The following is a 19,607-nucleotide window of genomic DNA, read 5'->3' as shown; positions in this document are numbered from 1 at the left end:
ACATTGTTCCTGCGTGGATCGTGCATACTCACACAGGCGTCTGCACAAACACACCGGGAACTTACACTGATGCTCTTAGAAAGGAGGAGGATGATGTCACGCTCCAATTATGGACTGAGCTTTTTAATTATCATTGGCTCTAATTGGTTTCCTAATATGTCTGATTCTTTTCCTCTTAAAGATTTTTTTTTCTTTTAAATGTGTCGTTGTTAATGTCAGCTTTTCCAGACAGACAGTCGGCTTCACCTTTTTGTCCTTGACTAACACGATTGCTTTTATGTGGCTTTTGAATTTGAATCATTTTAACGTTGCATTCTATGTTTTTATTTATCGTTACACAAAGCCAAATGAATACTTAAATTTACTGTAAAAGCTTACTAGCTACATGAGCAAACATGCTTTTAATTCGGTTAAACCCTTACAACTTCTCTCCCGAAACAGTTGACTGTCTGGACCCGACTTGTTCCAACAATGGCGTCTGTGTGAACGGGGAGTGCCACTGTAAACCAGGATGGGGTGGACTTCACTGTGAGCTACCCAGGGCCCAGTGCCCGGACCAGTGCCACGGCCATGGTGCCTTCATCCCTGACACCGGGCTGTGCAGCTGTGACCCCAACTGGATGGGACCTGACTGCTCCATGGGTGAGGAAAACTGTTACCTTAAAAGTGTCCAATTTGACAACATTCAGTTAAAATTAACAATCAAATAAATAAAATAGTAAAGTAAACTATTGTAAAAATACCAAACAATATCTTATTATTACCTGTAAAAAGTCAATGTTTTGTAAATGTTTCGTGGCTAATGAATCAAAGGCTCCAATTGACAGATCTCAAAGTCGGAAAAAAACAACCACACGTCTAGACCTTGAGTGCTCTTTTAGAAAATACAGAAAATAATAAAATACACCTCAGGTGGTGGAACTGATTTAAATAATAGATCCGGACGTTGCTTATTCGGCTTGATCAGAATCACACTTGTGTATTCACGGCGTCTATATGAACCTGGAATTACCTCGACAGAAATGAAAAAGAAGCTGTTAAGCCGGCGCAGTAGGACAGGCGACAGCTTCCTCCACGCCGCCTGCAGGGCCTCCAATCTTCGGATTATGAACACTGCTCTTGCATTTGTTGAAAGAGAATGCAATGCTTAACTTTAATAAAGACAACGTTGTTCCAACACTGCGGGATCCCACAGCGAGTGTGTATCGAAAACATCTGTACATTTACATTCCCGGCGCACCAGGGGCAGGGAGCGCGTGAGCACAATTGTCACATCTCACCATATGTGATCTGAAGGCGAGGCTCAGGAAATAACACTGCATCAAGTCCAGAGTCCTGTATTGAATTAATTAATTGAAGGAGGCTGAAGGAAATCTGAATTAATGTTTTTTTAAGACGTGACAACTTTCCAAGCCACTCTCCGAGACACTGATCTGGTTTGTACTGTTTTATGAGTGTTATAAGATCTAATGAGTCGAGTATTCTGCAGATTGGAGCACAAACTGTTGTCCTATTGAAAAAACATTTCAAATGTAAGAGAATAATCGGTTGCAGTTTGCAACACATGGGACAGCATTTACATTTATTTTAATACATTTTTATTTATTTTTTTAAACAACATGAACTGCAAGATAAAGGGATTTTAATGGGGTGTATCGCCAACAATTAATACTTCTTATAACTTATTGAAAGGCAAAATGATTTTTAAAATTATGTATAAGTATGATTTACTCATAAATCAATTGAAAGTCATAATTTGATTTATGTGCTTCTGTCTTCATGGATGCCCATTAATCTAAATATAAATCAACATTAATATAGCACAAACATTCCTTCAAATAATTGTCTTTCACTGCATATTTGAGTTTAAATGAATAATGAAATAGATAACTCACAAATTATAGAATCTAACAGAATTAAAAATAGTGGAACTATCTACACTCACAATATACAATTTTTCATAGGCAGTTATTAGGGATAAGAATTAGTTTAAAGTAACAACAATTTTACTTGTACAAGGAAAGATTAATACAGAATCAATGTCCGAAGTAACAACTGATTGAGTCGCATTTTTATACTCTATCTTAAGTTATTGATTATCCTACAGATGATAACAAAGTTCACATTCGGTAAAACACAGAAGAGAATGAATAAATAAAGCATACAAAGGTTAGTATTCTTTCTGATGGCTATTCTGACTTGATAACCCTCAACACATTCTAGCTTAGAAGTTTTTTGTCAAAGTAAAAAAAAACATGCAATAAAAAAAAAAAGTTGACTCTCAACTAACCTAATTTGCAAATACCATTAAACTCACTGTTTTATTGTTCCAGTGTAAGATAAAGCTGTTGCAGACACACAATTCGAGGGTCCAATTATTAGCTTTCTTCAAATCTGATGGTCATGCTGTGTTACCCGCAGGATATACAGGGTTCAATTTATTGCACTTAATTGTTACACCATGTTTTTCCCTTCTTGCAGAGGTGTGTTCCGTGGACTGCGGGACTCATGGGGTGTGCATGGGAGGCGCCTGTCGCTGCGAAGAAGGCTGGACTGGCGCCGGTTGTGACCAGCGTGTCTGCAACCCGCTGTGCATCAAACATGGAACCTGCAAAGACGGAAAATGCCAGTGTCACCAGGGCTGGAACGGAGAACACTGCACCATTGGTGAGAACCAGTGTGTGTGTCTGTGTGTGTGTCTGTGTGTGTGTGAGTGCGGCTGCATGCTAAAATGAGGGAGTAAACACCAAACATTCACTCAGATTAAACTGACAGCTTCCTTTTCACTTTGTTAAAGTAATTTTGGGAAGAGACGTGAAAGCAAAAGGAAAGACCACAGGGAGCCAGAGTGGGGCACTTATGTGGGCGAATAAAGAAGAAAGGAGCAAACATCTTAGCGGTGGGAGTAGGAGGATTACAAAGACGCGAGGTTTAGTCATTTTTAAAGTTGCCTCTCTACTGCAGACCCCAAGAGTCGTAGTTTCTTTGGCCTTTGAAATAGAAAAGTTGGAAAGGTAAAAACTCTATGATCTTGAATTCCGTAGCTTCTGTGTGTGCGGAAAGTATGGATGTATGTGTGAAAGAGTGTGATCTTTTTGTGTCTGTCAATCACTGCCTTATATTGACATCACTGTCACTTTGGATGGATGAGTGCCAGACTTCTTTGGTTCACCTACACTGCCTTCAGACATAAAGTCTCATTTCCCTGTCACCATGCGCACCGTGATCGCAATCTGCCTCACACACACACACACACACACACAGATTTATATGCACGAGTAAGGAGTCGTTCACGATATCCCCGTTTCCCCCCTCCATCTGAAAGTAGGGCAGCTTTGACTGCGGCAGATGAAAGAGTTGTCAGGAATCAGCTTGACGCAGAAGCACGTTGCAGTATAGAGAAAGACATCGTTTCTCAATCCGTGAGGTGGTACACATCCACGGTTTCATGCCAAGGTCGCCGGGTCATTCATCGGACGTCACCCTAAATGTCCTATGATGTCAGCCAACGTTAAAAACTACAACTTTCATTTGATGAGAGGGTGAAACTAGTTTAGTATTTTCAGAAGAAATATTTATATTTCACTCTTACCCAGGTCTTCATTTTACCTTCATACTATTTTTTAACTTGCAATTAAACCAGGATTTCTGTTCAAGCTAAGTAGAATTTTAAAAGCCATAGTACAAATTGGAACGTTTACATTTAAGGTTGTCTTTCAGTTATTTTGAAAAACTCTCTAAACACCTTTCTTCACTGTCCTATATGGCAATATCAAATAATGCAGGAAAACCTCTTGTCAAACCTAACGTTTGCAAGAGCAAAGTGATGTCTATTGCACTTCTTTACCTCTCTAATTGTGATGGGATGTGTAGTGAAGACTCTGTTTCATGATACAGGGTTTTTATTTTGAATGGCCACTAGCTGGCACTCTCGGCTTTATTATATTTGACTCTGATCGACTAATCTAATGAAAACCTGTCAAATATTTCCAAACTAAGAGTGTCATCTAGTGGCCTTTCAAAATAAAGATACTGTTTCATGATACAGTATCGTCAATAAACCGAAAGTTTAATGAGGCCTCATCAACCCAGTAAAGTGTAGACATTTTTTATTTATTTCAGGTGTCTTTATTAACAAGATTTTTCACATATCTAAGAGTTTTGGAGACTCAGGTACTGAGTACTAGTGATGGGTTGAAGAGGTCTCATGATAAAGCATTATAGTAAAGACACCGTATCATGATACAGTGTCTTAATTTTTAAAGGCTGCAAAATTCCACCTTGATTTTAAATATGATTCCAGGTTGTGAGCCAAATATTATAAAGCAGAGAGTGCCATCCAGTGGCCTTTTATATACAGTGTTTTTTGTGAAGCCTCATCAAACCATTACTACTGACTACTAAAAAATTTAAAAAATATATTTTACTGCAAAATTTGGTACGGGCGATCTTCCTCCTTTAATAACTGACTCCACATTCCTTCCTTTCTCCACAATCGCCTGCTTCTCTTCTAGCTTAGACCCTAAATGCACTTGGGAGCTTTTACAATATTCTCAGAGGTCTGTTCCAATTGTGCTAACACAGGCATAAGGAAAGAATTCTCATCCCGACTTCTGTAGCAGGAAGCGTACGGCAACATTGCACTCTGCGTGTTGAGAAATGGTGTATGTGTCAGCTTATCTCAGTTTGCCTGCTGTTCATTCTTAGCTCTGCATGATGTTTGCATTCAATTGAACTCATTACAATACCCCATCTCTTACCTCTTGCACGTTTTCTCCCACTGCAGACCATGGGAGCATGGTTGACAAAGCAGGTACCGTATCTGACTCTGGTGTTTCCTATTCTTAGCCTGTGGTGGTAGAACGCTAGCTGCTGTATTTGTGGGTTTTGGCCTCGCTTGACTTGTAGACTCTGTGATGCTGTCTGTTTGTAGATTTTTTTTGGGGGGGGGAGCGGGGAGGTGCTTCAATGATGCCTCTGCGATGTAGTACATTTTACATCAGTGCACTACAGCAGGGGTCAAATGTCATTGAGATGTGTTGTGGGGGATAGAGCCAAAGTGTGGTATCTCTCATCTGAAGGGGGCTGTGCTGTGACTGTGTGCATGCATGCGGCGTGTTCTTTTCCATATTTACATTGTGAAATACACAAACACTCAGGTATTCCGCTCGTAAACACAGCTGCCTCGCACACACAGAGCAATGATGAAAGCCGTAAAGAACTTTGGAGGTAATTGCAGAATTTCATAGGCCAGTGATGCGAGGCCGTAATGTGCTGTCGAAAAAATGCAAAGACGCTGCGAGTGTGTGTGTTTACATTCGGGCATTCGTGGTACCCAGTCACAGCCATGGTAGAGTGGTTAGTAAATGTCTTTCGCCTCATTGTGTGTGTGTGTGTGCGTCGCTCGGGAAGTGTAAAGCTTTAATTCCAAAGTCGGCGTATTTTCATCACTGCAATCCTTTATATGACAAAGAAAAATCCAGCAAATGAGCGCAATCACTCAAAGATAAACACAATTACCAAATAAGAATAAATGAGCCATATAATCAAAAACGTGTTTGCTTTAAATGAAACTCTTGATGAAACTAAGACTATCATATCCTTCAACGTTCATCTACATTTAAGCAGGCCTTGTTTAAGATCTTAAATATGCAGATGTGAACTTTCGCAAAGTTGTTTATTGTATGTTATCAGTCAAATAAATGTGTATTTGATGACTCATATTTGCAGATGTCACAAGCTTGAATACGTTTTTCTAGTTAAGATCGAGAGTTTTAGAGTTTTAGATTCAAGTCATTTTATGTGTATCACAAGAGCATCTATTCACTTAAACCTGGATCAATAGATATACACATGATGAGCCATAATACCATACTCTTCAACATGAAAACTAGCCTATAATAATTCAAATGGATCATTATTATTCACTTTTAAAGACTACTTAACATCCTAAGTAAAAGGTTTTAGCATCAAAATGACCCTCAAAATGATGTTTCAACCGGGCTTTTACCAAGTAGCTTGTAGCTAGCTAGTAAGACAGGAAACATACAGGATTGTGACAAGAAAAAGACCAGATTAATAGCTTAAAAACTGAGGGTTTCAAGGCCACTCTAAACGTGAATGTGTCTTTATATATTTTTGAAGCATTTGCTGGGTCTCGCCGTACACTAATGGTGTTTAAAAATGTGAAGGACCACTCCGTCAATTTGAAAATCTACAAAATACTTCTCTTAGACTATATAGAAAGATTACAGTTCCACTGTCAAAATTTTTCATCCATTCATTTTCTACCACTTGTTCCTTTAACTAGGTCCTGAGGGTTATCAAGCCTTTCCCAGCTTCTTAAGGCAAGAGGCAGGACACAAAATATCCACTCTTGCACACACTCACACCTACAGAGTATTTAGAGTGTTCAGTTTACCACAGTATGTTTTTGTACTGTACGAGGAAACTGGAGTGCCTGAACTCTGACCTGCAACCTTCTTGCTGTAAGGTGGGAGCGCTAACCATGATGCCACTGAGCGCCGTCTAAAACATATCTTTATAATATTTCCTCAGTTAAGGCTGCTGATGGAAAAAGAGGTCATGCCTCTGGAACAAAAGTATGGGTTTGATATGATGACACTTATACACTTGTGACAAGAAAGAGCATTTGATCATCCCTGCCCCCGACTGGCATCGCATGCATTGTAGACATCGAATAACCTTTTTAAATGACAGGGAAAATGCATCCTGTGGGCCCTTTAAGACATTATCACAATTAGAGAAGGCTGCAGGTCGAGGACTCGTCTGGTGTCTCAATGCACAGCTACAACACTTAACAGATCGCCCCGCAGCGCAACCTCTGTCTGGTTTTACAGAGCAGCACAGATTGCCTGACAGTACGGGTCCCCGAGGCACCGTTGAGAGTGTCCTCTCACCCTCTACGCTTAATGGAATAGCTCTCATTGTTTTATGAAGAGCCAGGCCGGGACAGAGCAGGTAAATCATGGGGTTAAAGAGGGTGCAGAAGTGAAAAACACCAGATGGAGCCGGATGAAGACGGGTGGAGAACATGCAGGATGGAGAAATCGATATTATTCCTAAAGTAGGTTATTAACAATAAAAGGAGTAGATGAGTGTCTGAGAAAGTGCAGTATTATCTGGTCTATCTGAGAGCGCTAGACTTGGATTTATGCCTCTGACCTTTATCGCCTCGGAGGCTGGGGAAAGAAGTGAACTTTTTTGTGCAATTGTCCTCGCTTTTCTTTGCACTTTGTTCTTGCTCTTTCTGTATTTTTCTTTTCTATCTGTCGCTTTCTCTTTTTCATTTCATTTCTTCATGTAATAATGCACACAAAGTCGACTGGGCTGACTACAGGTGGTCTTACTTTATTGTAGTTTTCCTTGATCAGAATACAACAAATGGCTTAGATAGACAAATTCATTTGATCGTATCAATCAATAAATGATGATTCGTTGTGTAGCTCAAAGTCCACAACAAACAAATTGCTTTACTTCTTGTCATATCTTTCAACTTCCCTTAAAAAATAGGAAGGTTCAAGACATCACTTCCATTCTTTGTTAATTAGCAAACAGAGAAAATCTTATTTTCTTAACAGCTTTTTAATTTTAATTTGTTAAGCTATGTAATTCAAAAAAAATTTTAGCATTTAAAATATCCTTAACAACAACGAGCTCAATGTAACAAACAAAAAAAATACTCGGAATAGGTACAAGATAAAAGAAGAGCAATCAGAAAAGAAGGAATTCCTCAAAGGATTGGTGGATCCTGATTGTAATCCAGAAAAATATATATATTTTAATCATCTGTACCTTGTCCCATTATTATTATTTGATTTATTTATGTTTGTACTTATTTTGCAAACTGACTGGTCAAATGACGAACATCTTATCACTAAAGTTGGATTTGATTCATATTTACATTTTTAACATTATAAATTGGTTAATTCAAAAATATTGCTGGGAGTGAACAGCAAAATCTTAAAGTCAAACTACATAAAAATAAAGTATGTGAATATTTTATCAGTAAAGAAGTTGCCAGTAGTTTCAGCAACCATGTGTCCCATCACACACACATGAATAGGGCCAATACAGACGTGTGTTGACCCGTAACCCAAAAGCAATTTCTCCTCCTTTTCAAAGGGATTTTATCAGAGTGAGACTACTTTAGCAGGGAGGGATTGACTTAATAGTTTTTGAAATCCCACTTTATACAAGTTAGTATGAGGGGTATCGACTGGGGCCTGGCATTAAAGAGATAGGAGCCTGGTTCTGGCAGGTCCAGGCCCCGTCGATCAATGCCCACTATGGATCGTCCTGTCCGACTGCCTCATAAGTATTGCTGCTTCAAATGGTGACTCCATTTAACAGGCAATCACTGTTAACTGCCTTTGTTCCCGGAGCTCAATATTAGGGGACAATCCATCCCAGGCTGAGTGTTAATGCAACATCACGAATGGTCCCTCGATGCCCAAAATGTTCATAATTAAAGATAAAACTATTTGATTTCATTCCGGTTGTCGAAATAAAACGCTTCACTCTCCTTCCCCCTCATCTTGTCGCGCAGTCAGACAAATCGCTTTCATTGTTTTTTCTCCTTTGTTGACTTTCGCACATCGCGTGCCGGTTGGGGCAGATGATGAAATGCCAATCAGGAAAAAATGCCTGTTAATTTAGCCGCTGCCACAGTTTAGATTGCACTATTTATTTTCATAATGCATGATTTTATTGATGCAGCGATTTGTTAGAGGGCAAAACCCCATAGTGCAACTTGAGTGAAAATATGTTCATTAATCTACCGAGCAGGACTCAATGAGAAGCTCTTCATCTTCATAATCGCTCTTGCTCCGTTATTTTGTCCTTCCGTGCCGGCTGCCAACTGTTAGGTCATATCTCGGATGCAGGTGTGAGTTGTTGATGTCATGGAAGGGATTACAGCAAAGCGATGTTTGCTTTATCAGGCAAACCTCGTGTTTGGGTGGATTTAATGTTTTTTTATTTATTGCTGATGATATCACTGGGGCTATTTGTGCTAATGGAGAAAGCAACGACTTTGTTTTTTTGCCCTTTTCGTGCGGAAACACATGCTGTACTAAGTGAACCTGGTCTGGAGATGAATGAGGCAACATTGAATGGCATAATATAGTGAAGATTTGCCTCGTATGATGTGAAGCAGTAATATAATCTCAAAGAGTTTCAAGGTGTTGAATACAAAGCAAGCCTTTGGTTATAAAGAGTTGATTGTATTCTATCCAGGTCTGTTATGTATACCCGGTTTGATTTCATGAAGTTTGGGCTATTCAAAATTGTCTTATTACACAAATTAGTTATTCATTTGAAAGACTTAAATGACAACTTAGAGGCAATTAGAAACCTTCAAATACATATAAATAATAAAGAATAGGGGTGTCAAACCATTTGCGGCCCGTGACATGCTACCATCTACAGCTTGGTTTTTAAAAGTGCAGGCAAAGTGCAGGTAAATGCTATTTATATAGCTTTGATTTTATAGTTAAGATGGGACATATTTCCTAATTAAAAGAACACATTAATATGTACCAAAATACCTTAAATTTGCAGTTAAATTAACAAAAACTTGTACAATATACATATAAACTAACATCACAATATAAATCAAATTTAGATTTAATATTAACGGAAAAAAATGCTAAAAACCCTCCAGTCTGCGGACCAGTCTCCACAAGAATTGACCTCTGTTGGCTCCCTGGCCAGTTGAGTTGGAGTCTGAAACTTAATTAAAAAATAAGTGTGGTCGAATTTCAAAATATATATTTATTATTATATTTAGTTTTTATTTAAAATAAACATTTTTGGCTATCCTTCAAATGTTGGGTCTGACTAAAAGTTGAGTCTGAACGTGAAAGAGTTGCTACATTTACATTAATGAATTCAGAAGATGCTTTTCTCAAAAGAGACTTCAAAAACGTTCTTCCATTCACCCTTTTCCCATAATGAATGGAGTAGGTTGCGAGGCTGCTCCCCTTCTGGAGCAATCGGGGCTAACCTCAGGGACAGGATCTTCAGGCGCTGGGATTGAACTCTCTAGCATCTGAGCTATATCTCAATTCCCTTTAGATCGCAATTCTTCAAAACTTGTAATTGCTTAAAAAGAAACAAATCAAATCAGTTGTGCTCAGTGCATGTGTTCAGATCAGGGATTTCCTCAGAATATCATCAATCTCCACCAGATGTGAGTCATGATATTCCACGTTTCCATGCAAACCAGGGATACCTGCAGCCATTACACCCGACGATGATGTCATCCGTGTTGCTAGTAATTGTCTGCCGGGCTTCCGATTCTGATCAGGCTTTTTATGCATAGAGTGAAGCTCTATTAGTTCATAGACTGCCACACACAACTACACACTCGCACGTACACACACACTCCATTGAACATAATCGTATTCTCTCACGAGAGAGCATTACTCTCAGGCCATCAGAATCCCATTACCTACAGTGAATCATAAGTAAGCCAGAGAGAGAGAGAGAGAGAGAGTGAGAGAGAGAGAGAGTGATGATGGGGTGTGGCTCTATCAAGTAAGTGAATCAAGTGATATGTCCATATCGGCCTGCACACACATTAGCACGTCCCAAAAGTGGAGCGGTCTGGATGGGAAGGTGCGTGTGAAAATTGCCCCGCCGAACACAATTGACGGATCAATACTCGGTGTATGTGCTTATTGAGTTGGCTGAAACTCATTAGTCTATATTTAGGCGATTTAGTGCGTGTGGGAGTGTGTGAGTGTTTATTCCGTAACGATAAAACAAACGAAAAAGCATCACCCAGCCTGGTCTCCACCCATTAACCCGTCCCCGTTCTACTCCCGTCATTAACCCCCCCACCCGCCTTCTCTTCCCGTCCGCCCCACCCAGATGGTTGTCCTAACTTGTGTAATGGAAACGGCCAGTGCACCATGGGACAGCAGAGCTGGCACTGCGAATGTCAGACGGGCTGGAGAGGACCTGGCTGCAGCGTTGCCATGGAGACCTCCTGTGCGGACAACAAGGACAACGAAGGAGGTGAATTGAGGAGACGTAGAAACATATAAGGCTAAATTCAAGTAGATGAAAAAGACGTCCAAGAAGTGAGAAGGTTATTATACACCATCTGATCAATCAATCATTTGGGTTTATAATTTATTTTTTTATTGAATAAGAAATCAAAATATTCCTCTATTATAAAAGACAAAACATATTATTATTTAAAAAAAATAATGAATTGTCTGAACTTTCTTTTATCATATTTTTATAGGCTGATATCAGATTGAGTGATATTTTATGAGGTATAACAGTGCAATGAGAATATTCCATGGTTAGATTTGTTTTTGATTTTGATTTTTTTAATATATTCAAATTATATTTTTTGGAAGCATTGAATTTTCTTGAATAAGAAATTATTAGTTTCCTTTTGAATAATCTAATTTTAAAAATTGAATATTTTATAAATGAATTAATTCGTTTTACACAAATGTTTATACTTTCATTTATTTGTAATCCATTTATTATTGAATTACTGAAATAAGGATATCAAACTCAATGGGTAAAAACATATTTATTTTTAAATAAATCAAAACAAATTAAACATTTTAATACCGAATTTAATGATTCTTTGATTAAAATTAAAACGTTTTTCATTGAAATATTAAATTCAACCATTCGCTATTCTGATGGCCCTGGTGTACTTCCATATATTGTATTGTCTATTTTACGTATATATTTGTATGATTTTAACTAATTAATTGACAATCTAAAGAGGTAGTTAATAAATGTCTTTCTTGATGCTTTGATGTAATAAAATAGTAAACTTTAAGTAAACTAATCATACCTAATCTAATAAATGTTTTACTTAGTTAGAAAAGGAATTAAATTCTTCTTAATTAATCCTGCTAAGAAATTAATTATTCTAAGTTTATTACAGTTTCATAACTGCCCCTCAAGTCACACATTATGACTCACATAAGAAAGAAAATCCCAAATTAATTGCCAAAACTAATTAGCCGTCACCTTTAGCCAGCGACTAATTCTGTCGCCGTCTACTCTCTCTCTGTCTCTCAGACGGACTCACCGACTGCATGGACCCCGACTGCTGCATCCAGAGCCCCTGTCAGAACAGTCCCTTGTGTCGGGGGTCCAGGGACCCGCTGATGGTCATCCAGCACAACCCCCTGTCCCTCCCACGCGTCCGGTCCTTCTACGACCGAGTCAAGATGCTGGTGGCCAGAGACAGCACCCACGTCATCCCTGGAGAGAACCCCTTCAACTCCAGGTAGTTCAGACATAACGTTTATTATTCCAACTTGGAACTCCATTTTAATACTGAAAATTAGATCAGACAAAATCCACTTGTATTTAAGACATGAATGTATAAAATAGATAATGATTATTTATTTATTTTTAACCTTTTGTCTTACTCTACTCACGCAGTCCCTCTGACATCTCAAACTATATGCAATGAGTATTTGATAATGAAATGTAATATTTAGAATAAATAAATGACTAAAACTTTAAGTTTTAGTCAGGATCTATTTTTTTCGACCACTAATCGAAACACCATTATAACTTGCAATTATTCTGTAATATTCTCAAGATTTGTTTTTGTATTTTATGCCATCATGTGTAACTATATGTGTATAATATAGAATTTCTAATGTCCTTTATACAAATATAAATGTGTCTTTTTAGTTTTGTTGTTTAGTGTGTTTAAGTGTTACATTGAAATAACGATTTAATTATGTATTTTCATCAGTTGTTCTTCTGGAACAAACATATAAATGAGGTTTTTTATTGTTATATTTTATACATTTATATATATCATTTTATTTTATATTTTAACTTGGTGTAGTGATAGCATTTAAATTTAATCGGGGGGTATGTTGTCAAGACAGAGACCTCACGGTTTAAAAACTCAGCTATTGTGACTTAATAAAAAGCTTAAAAATGTAAAAATAAACATATAAATTTGGTCTTAAATCCACCTCCAGCTCGCTTGCTTCAAAAGAAGGTGAACTTTTCTGCTTAAATGTCAGCCTTCAGTCCATGCACCACAAAAGAAAAGAAAGAAGACGTTATTAATAACTAGGACAGTGCGTGTTTGAAGCCGAAAAGAAACTTGATCAATCGACATAATTGATTTCATCCATACAGACATCAGATGTTTCAAAGACAATAAAGCCTCTGAGTGATGATACCGTGGAATATTTAAATGCCTTTCAATTACAGCAGCTCAGTGAGACGCGACACACACTCACGCATGCACATCTGCATTGTCATAGTTAGTTTACGTGATTGACGTGAGCTAATCTGGATGGCGGGGGGGCTGCTGATTGTTTCTAATTAATGAGTGGTGGAAGACCAGAGCAATAAACGAAAGGGCAAATGAAATGATTGAAGGATGGTGAGATGAATCAAACCAGATTAGTAACAGAGAGGAAGACCGACCTCTCACTCCACCTGTCTTCTTCTCTCTTCCTCTTACCCCCCCAGTTTGGCGTCTCTTATCCGGGGTCAGGTGTTGACGACGGACGGAACCCCGCTCGTGGGGGTGAACGTGTCTTTCGTCAACTACCCGCAGTATGGATACACGCTGACTCGGCAGGATGGAATGTATGTACAACAGCACTGCTCACTGAATGACACCACATGATTGGATTAGATTAGATCACATTAGAGAGATTAGATTAGACGTGATTCGATTAGAAAGTTTTAATTATCCCCAGAGAAAGCACAGAAGATACTGTGCAAAGGCATGTTTAGTTGATTATAACACGAAAAGACCAAAAAAAAAGTTGTTGTTAATTGTTGTGTATTTTGGGATGTACGTGTTTATTTCTTCAGGTTTTTGTTGTGTTGTGTTTTTCTCTGAGATGTGTACATGGACAACAACACAATCCTCCTTATTCATGCACTTATTCATTTATTTTTCATTTTCAATTTCTTCACAAGCATTCCAAAAAAATCACGAAAAGCTGTTTGGGTCAAATATGGGTCAATTCTTTGTTGTTCGGTCTTCATGCTTCAGTGGTTGCCAATGTGTTATCACAGACACATTTGTTTTCGGGCAGTCGGGTCACCTAGACCCTTGGCCCGAGGCTTAATAAATGTTTATGTATATATCTTTTTCAAATACATTATCATTAAATATTTTATATGTCATAATTAATTTTTATTTGCTGAATATTTCATTCTTTATAATTCATTAAAAAAATATTTTTATTTATATGTTTTAAAATGTGTTTTTATATGTTGAACATAGTAATACGATCCAACAATATTTACTTGATTTTTAGCTAAAGTTATCTACATAATTTTAAATCATCTTCTCCCCCTGTTTTTCTGAGATTAGACAGAAAGATCATTAATATAAGTAAGATAATGGATGGACCACATCCTTAAGCAACATTTTCAGTTAAATTTTATTTCCCATCAAGGGTCCTAATAGAAAGCAGGTGGTCTGGCGTAATGTGCTCAATCTGATGTGCCGTGTGTAAGATTCTGTTAGTCATCTCAGTGCAAGTGGTGAGACAACCGTGGTATGTGGACAGAAGGTCCATTTTAGGCTCATTTCTTGCCTGGACGTTCGCCTAATTTGAGATTGGTGAGTGCTGTCCGCGATGGTGCGCCTTCCAACCACGACCTCATCGGATCTGACCCGTCAGGCTATTAACCTCTAACTAACCTAGCAGCTGCACAGCAACGTGGTCCAACTCTAAATACCTTTTTTGGATCTTTCTAATGGATGTTGTTAGTGTTGGAGCCTCGGAATCCAGCTTGAAGAAATGCTGGCAACATCACGATTAGGAGCTCAGTCAACCAATGAAGACTTGGAGTAGAGCCACTGCTTCTGAACAATCCGAAAAACAGCAGAAATTGTTGAAAAATAATAATCAAATAAGGAGCAACCATTTCATAAAATGCTGTAAATATAAGATAAAATTTGTAACCCTTGTGTTATGTCAGGGTCAAGGTGACCTGAAGGCCGGAAAAACAAATGTGTTGTGAGGTATCCCTTGTGTAACACAAGGGATACCTCAAACACATCTGAGATAACACAAAGGTTAAACTATATAGAAGTTTGTTTTTTTTTAATAAAATAGTTTTAAATCTGTTGCTGTCCATGTAAAAACACATCCGTCCAGCGTTTGTCAAATATATTCAGCCTCGCCCGTGTTTTGAAGGAACCAAAAAATCTGACATCTTGAATTTCTTTCTGTCTCTAACAGCCCCGGAGGTTTCATCCAGCACTATATTTTTAATTTGACTTCTCTGCTCACTTTTCCCCCCAAACATGTAAAATTGAAAATCCAGGTTCTGGCTGTCATCCATAACATGTTCTTTTCAGATATTAATTTAATTGGATCTTGTTATTGTCTGCGGCTTCCATATTTTTTATTACTCAGGTGTGTCCTGCCGCTTTCCTTGCAGAGTTCGCTTCCTCTGCTCCGGCTGAGGCGGGAACGCCGGATCTTCTCACATCACGGCGCTTCACCTTGTTTTTTCAGGGGCCCCGACCACGTAACTGTCAAGTGGACGGATGGCGCTCTGATGTCCTTGAATGATCCTTGTTTGTTCTGATGAATGTTGTTTTCCAGTGTGTCCCTGAAGTGCTCACATGATATATGAGAGTCTGCTCTAGTCATTAACACACAGATGGACCGTTCAAAATCTATTGATCTGATGCGAGACTTGTTGGGTTAACTATCGATTTGATTCAGTTTTTATTGCTCAAATGTGTCTGAGTGGATGTCCCTCCACGATTTTTGTTGCTAAGCATTCCAGAGTAAAATGGGTTTGCATTTTTCTGATTGAAATTAGAGCTCAGAATAATATTTATAAATATATTCATTACTTGACTCAAATTTCCCTGCATTTTTTATTTTATTACGATGATTTAATTAGATATTTTTAATTTCATATTATCTTTTATCGACCCTATTATGCTTTATATAATTATTTTTTAGAGTAATTAAACTTTAAACTCTTGAAAATGTATTAATATTGAGCTAAATTAAACTTTTAATTAATTTCTTTACTTTACATGGTGTAATCTGTGATTCCTCATTTGTCTTATTAATGATTGACATTTTGGCATTCATAAAACCAACTAAATTAATGTAAAAAAATATATATATATATATATATATTCAAATAAAAACATGAATAATAAGAAAATATATTAATATTTTTTTAATAATTTATAACGTTTAAATATTCCATGTCTATCAACTGACTCCAACACAAAGTGGCAAATGTCAAAGTCACCTTGCTGCATCTTCTTTTCTCTGAGCGGCAAATTATCTTCGCGAGGATAAGAGTGGCGGAGAATTTGTGGAGCTGTATTCGTCGGGGGAATGTGTGAATGTTCTGAAAATCCTGGAGGGACTGAAAGGAAGAACTAACAAAGACTGTTTACCACAGCTCTCGCCATCTGAACCTCATTCCCCTCCTCTTCTTGCAAACCTCTCCAGGTTTGACCTGATAGCAAACGGCGGTGCGTCACTGACCCTGCGGTTTGAACGCGCCCCCTTCCTGAGCCAGGAGCGCACCGTGTGGCTGCCCTGGAGCCAGTTTTATGCTATGGACACTCTGGTGCTTAAGACAGAAGAGAACACGATCCCCGGCTGCGACCTGAGCGGCTTCGTCAGGCCTGACCCTCTTGTGATTGCATCCCCTCTCTCCTCCTTCTTCAGCTCCAAACCAGGGGAGAAACCCATCGTACCGGAGACACAGGTGCAGTACCACTGACCTCTGGCTGCCGGCTAATCTTCTTACGGCCCCCCCTCACTTTCCGCTCTCTGTGCCTCTATTCTGTAGCTTTTCTCTACCCTCAATAGTCCCTTCCCTTATCCCCCTCTTTTACTATTTCTTTATTTCGTCATTGTTTTTTCCCCCGTTTTTGTCCTTCAGCCGTCAGTGGAAGCGTGACCCTCATTACCCCCTCTCTCTCTAATCCCCCCCTAATCCCTTCCCCTTGTCATCGCCTCTCTTTGTCTTCCAGGTGCTGCATGAGCAGATCGAGGTTCCTGGCACGAGTCTAAAGCTTTGCTACCTAAGCTCCAGGACGCAGGGCTACCGCTCCCTGCTCAAAGTGTTGATGACTCCCGCCGCCGTCTCCATGGGCCTGCTGAAGGTTCACCTGATGGTGGCGGTGGAGGGGCATTTGTTCCAGAAATGGTTCCACGCCTCGCCCAACCTGGCCTACACCTACATCTGGGATAAGACGGACGCTTACGGGCAGCGGGTCTACGGGCTCTCCCAGGCTGTAGGTGAGTGAAGGATGGAAGGCAGAGCTGCATTGCAGTGAGAGACGCTCTTTTTCCCCGCTGAGAAGATTAGAAACTTTACCAGTAATGGAGCCCCGGCTATGACAGAGGGAGTGTGTTAATTAGGGAGCTTGAAGGAGAGATTACACACCAGAAACCCGACCTCCATCAACTGGCCACAGTTAAGTGGATTTTTTTTTTTTTTTCAAATGTCTATTTTTCACTGAGGCCACGTGTACTCTGGTCAGCCAGCCATAACTACGGTGAAGGGTTATTAACCATCAGAGTGAGTTAGCGGTTAGCTCTGGCAGCAGCGAGGAGGAGTTCCGACGATATTACATTCGGCTGTCGACCGAAACAGCAGTCAGGCCTCGGACGCAGTGGACGTCTGGGATGTAAGACCAGTATCAAATCAAAAAGTTATATTGCTTTAGGAACAATAACTCGGACACGGACAAACAAAATATCTCAATTATTTAAGCCCAACGGAGCTTGGAGTCGGGTCTGAATAAAAATTTAAAGAATGACCTGCTTGAGGAACGAGGAAGAAATATCCAGTTCAAAGAACTCTTGCGCCCTGCCACTTCACACAAGTACAACTGAGGAGACGTTTCAAAGCTCCCCCTGGGTTTTCCCATCTGTGATGTGGATGCCGGGGAAACCCTGGGAGAATGCCAAATGCTTGGTTCACGAAACATCATGCATATTTCACTTCAGAGCTCCTTGTGAGCTAACAAGATCAATTATGGTCGACATCAAAAAAAGTCCTATCTTCATCTAAAATCTTCGAGATTCTACAACTTTCTCCAGCTCTTTAACGTTCACAAGTGGGTTGGCTGTACTAAAGTCTGTACTTATGAATGCGTGGATCAGTTTATTCTGGTCAAATATCGATTTATCATGTCGCAGCCCACAGCAATATATTTCTTGGTGTTAGAGATTGACTTTTCTCATGTTGCTCACACCCTTTATCTGGAGTGAGAATTGGATAACAAGGCGCCTACATTTTGGTGTCGAGGTTTGGGAGTTCAAAAGACCAAGGTTTCAAATCTAGGTCGTCTCCTGCAGTCGTTTGGGAGTAGGCTAGGGACCCTTGGGGGGCCCTAGGGGGGCATCAAAATTGGAGGAAAGGGTAGAATGGAATTTAATATTATGTGATACAACATATTGAACTTTTTTTTTTTAAACATTTGCGAATAACTTGGAATTTGAATTATCAAGTTTCCGAATTACCCTAATACACCACCTGTTATAATGTCACATTTTGTGTCAACCTGGCTGTTTGTGCCCATAACCAAGTAGCTTGTAGCGAGCTAGTAAGCATGAAATAGACAGGTTTTTAGAAAGTAGAAGTAGAAAACCAACTACACGGCCCTGCCACGAAAAACGCTACGATTTTATGGTCAATCTAAAATCAAGTATGGCTAAACAGTCATAAAGAAAAATGTCCACGTTTGCCTGAAGTGCTACACAAATATTACATGTAGAGTAATGTAAAGTGATTAAAAGTAAGAAAATACATTCCAAAAGTTGATGTTTCTGTATATCTCTAGAAGCGGTTATAGGCTGATGGTGTTTGGGGGGCTTTAGAATGGTAAACCCCTGATCTACAGAGTAATTCAATCTTAAAGATGGGTACAAATGGGTAGGAAAAGCTATTGACATTATCATTGTTGACCGTAAATAGGACTAGTGTTATTGAAACAAACTGGCAGATTGGTCATCTTAAAACCACTTATATCAATATGAATCAACAAGTGATGTCTTGAATTTGTAAGGTTGACTGATGACCAGTGTCGTAAAGGATTAAGACTAGATAGAAGGTATTTTTTTAATCATGAAGCAAGAATAAACACAATGGAAATACAAAATATATTCTTGCAGGTTCTTCAGAATGACTTCGCACCTCTCACCCAAGCTTTACTAAAACACTACCTGTTTGTTAATGCAGTGAATGAACGAATGCAGGTGTACTTTCTTGCTGCAGGTGTAGAAAAAGGTGCTGCAAAACCTCTCAAAAAAGAGTATACATGATAGCACCCCCCTGGTACAAATTGGGTGTCGCCACGCATCGCGGTGCGACTGATAATGATCAATCTTCCCGTGACAAGTCTCAACAAAAACGACGTGGAAGATTTCCGCAGCAGAGAACGATGCGGCCTGAAGGTTGAGGGGTCCTCTGAGCAATCAGTCCAATTAACAAGGTCTTGTTTGATCCAGTCGAGTGTGAACGTGTTAGTCGGGTGTTAATGCAAATGTTCCTGCAGACGCTAACTAGCTTCTCTGCGCATCACACTTTTATCAAACTCTAACGTATGATTATAC

The 19,607-nt window shown here is 39.1% G+C and overlaps 1 protein-coding gene across 13 annotated transcripts in view; it reads left to right on the top strand.

The window, feature by feature from the left end:
- tenm2a (teneurin transmembrane protein 2a) overlaps nt 1-19,607 on the top strand; it is a 215,016-nt gene that overhangs the window by 176,534 nt on the left and 18,875 nt on the right. For 10 of the 13 annotated variants that reach the window (XM_087798487.1, XM_087798478.1, XM_087798483.1 and 7 more), the window contains 8 exons: nt 442-642; nt 2,482-2,667; nt 4,787-4,813; nt 10,897-11,043; nt 12,079-12,289; nt 13,507-13,626; nt 16,488-16,749; nt 17,018-17,285. In XM_087798487.1, the coding sequence (XP_087654613.1) occupies nt 442-642; nt 2,482-2,667; nt 4,787-4,813; nt 10,897-11,043; nt 12,079-12,289; nt 13,507-13,626; nt 16,488-16,749; nt 17,018-17,285 (1,422 nt within the window). The remainder of the gene's footprint in view (nt 1-441; nt 643-2,481; nt 2,668-4,786; nt 4,814-10,896; nt 11,044-12,078; nt 12,290-13,506; nt 13,627-16,487; nt 16,750-17,017; nt 17,286-19,607) is intronic. The other 3 variants (XM_087798481.1, XM_087798486.1, XM_087798488.1) reach the window with 2 other exon arrangements.

The sequence above is a fragment of the Callionymus lyra genome, chromosome 9 (genome assembly GCF_982586985.1).
Source record: "Callionymus lyra chromosome 9, fCalLyr1.hap1.1, whole genome shotgun sequence".
Taxonomy (NCBI): Eukaryota; Metazoa; Chordata; class Actinopteri; order Syngnathiformes; family Callionymidae; genus Callionymus; species Callionymus lyra.
The sequence above is the reverse complement of the archived record's forward strand: the minus strand, read 5'-3'. Positions and strand labels throughout refer to the sequence as shown.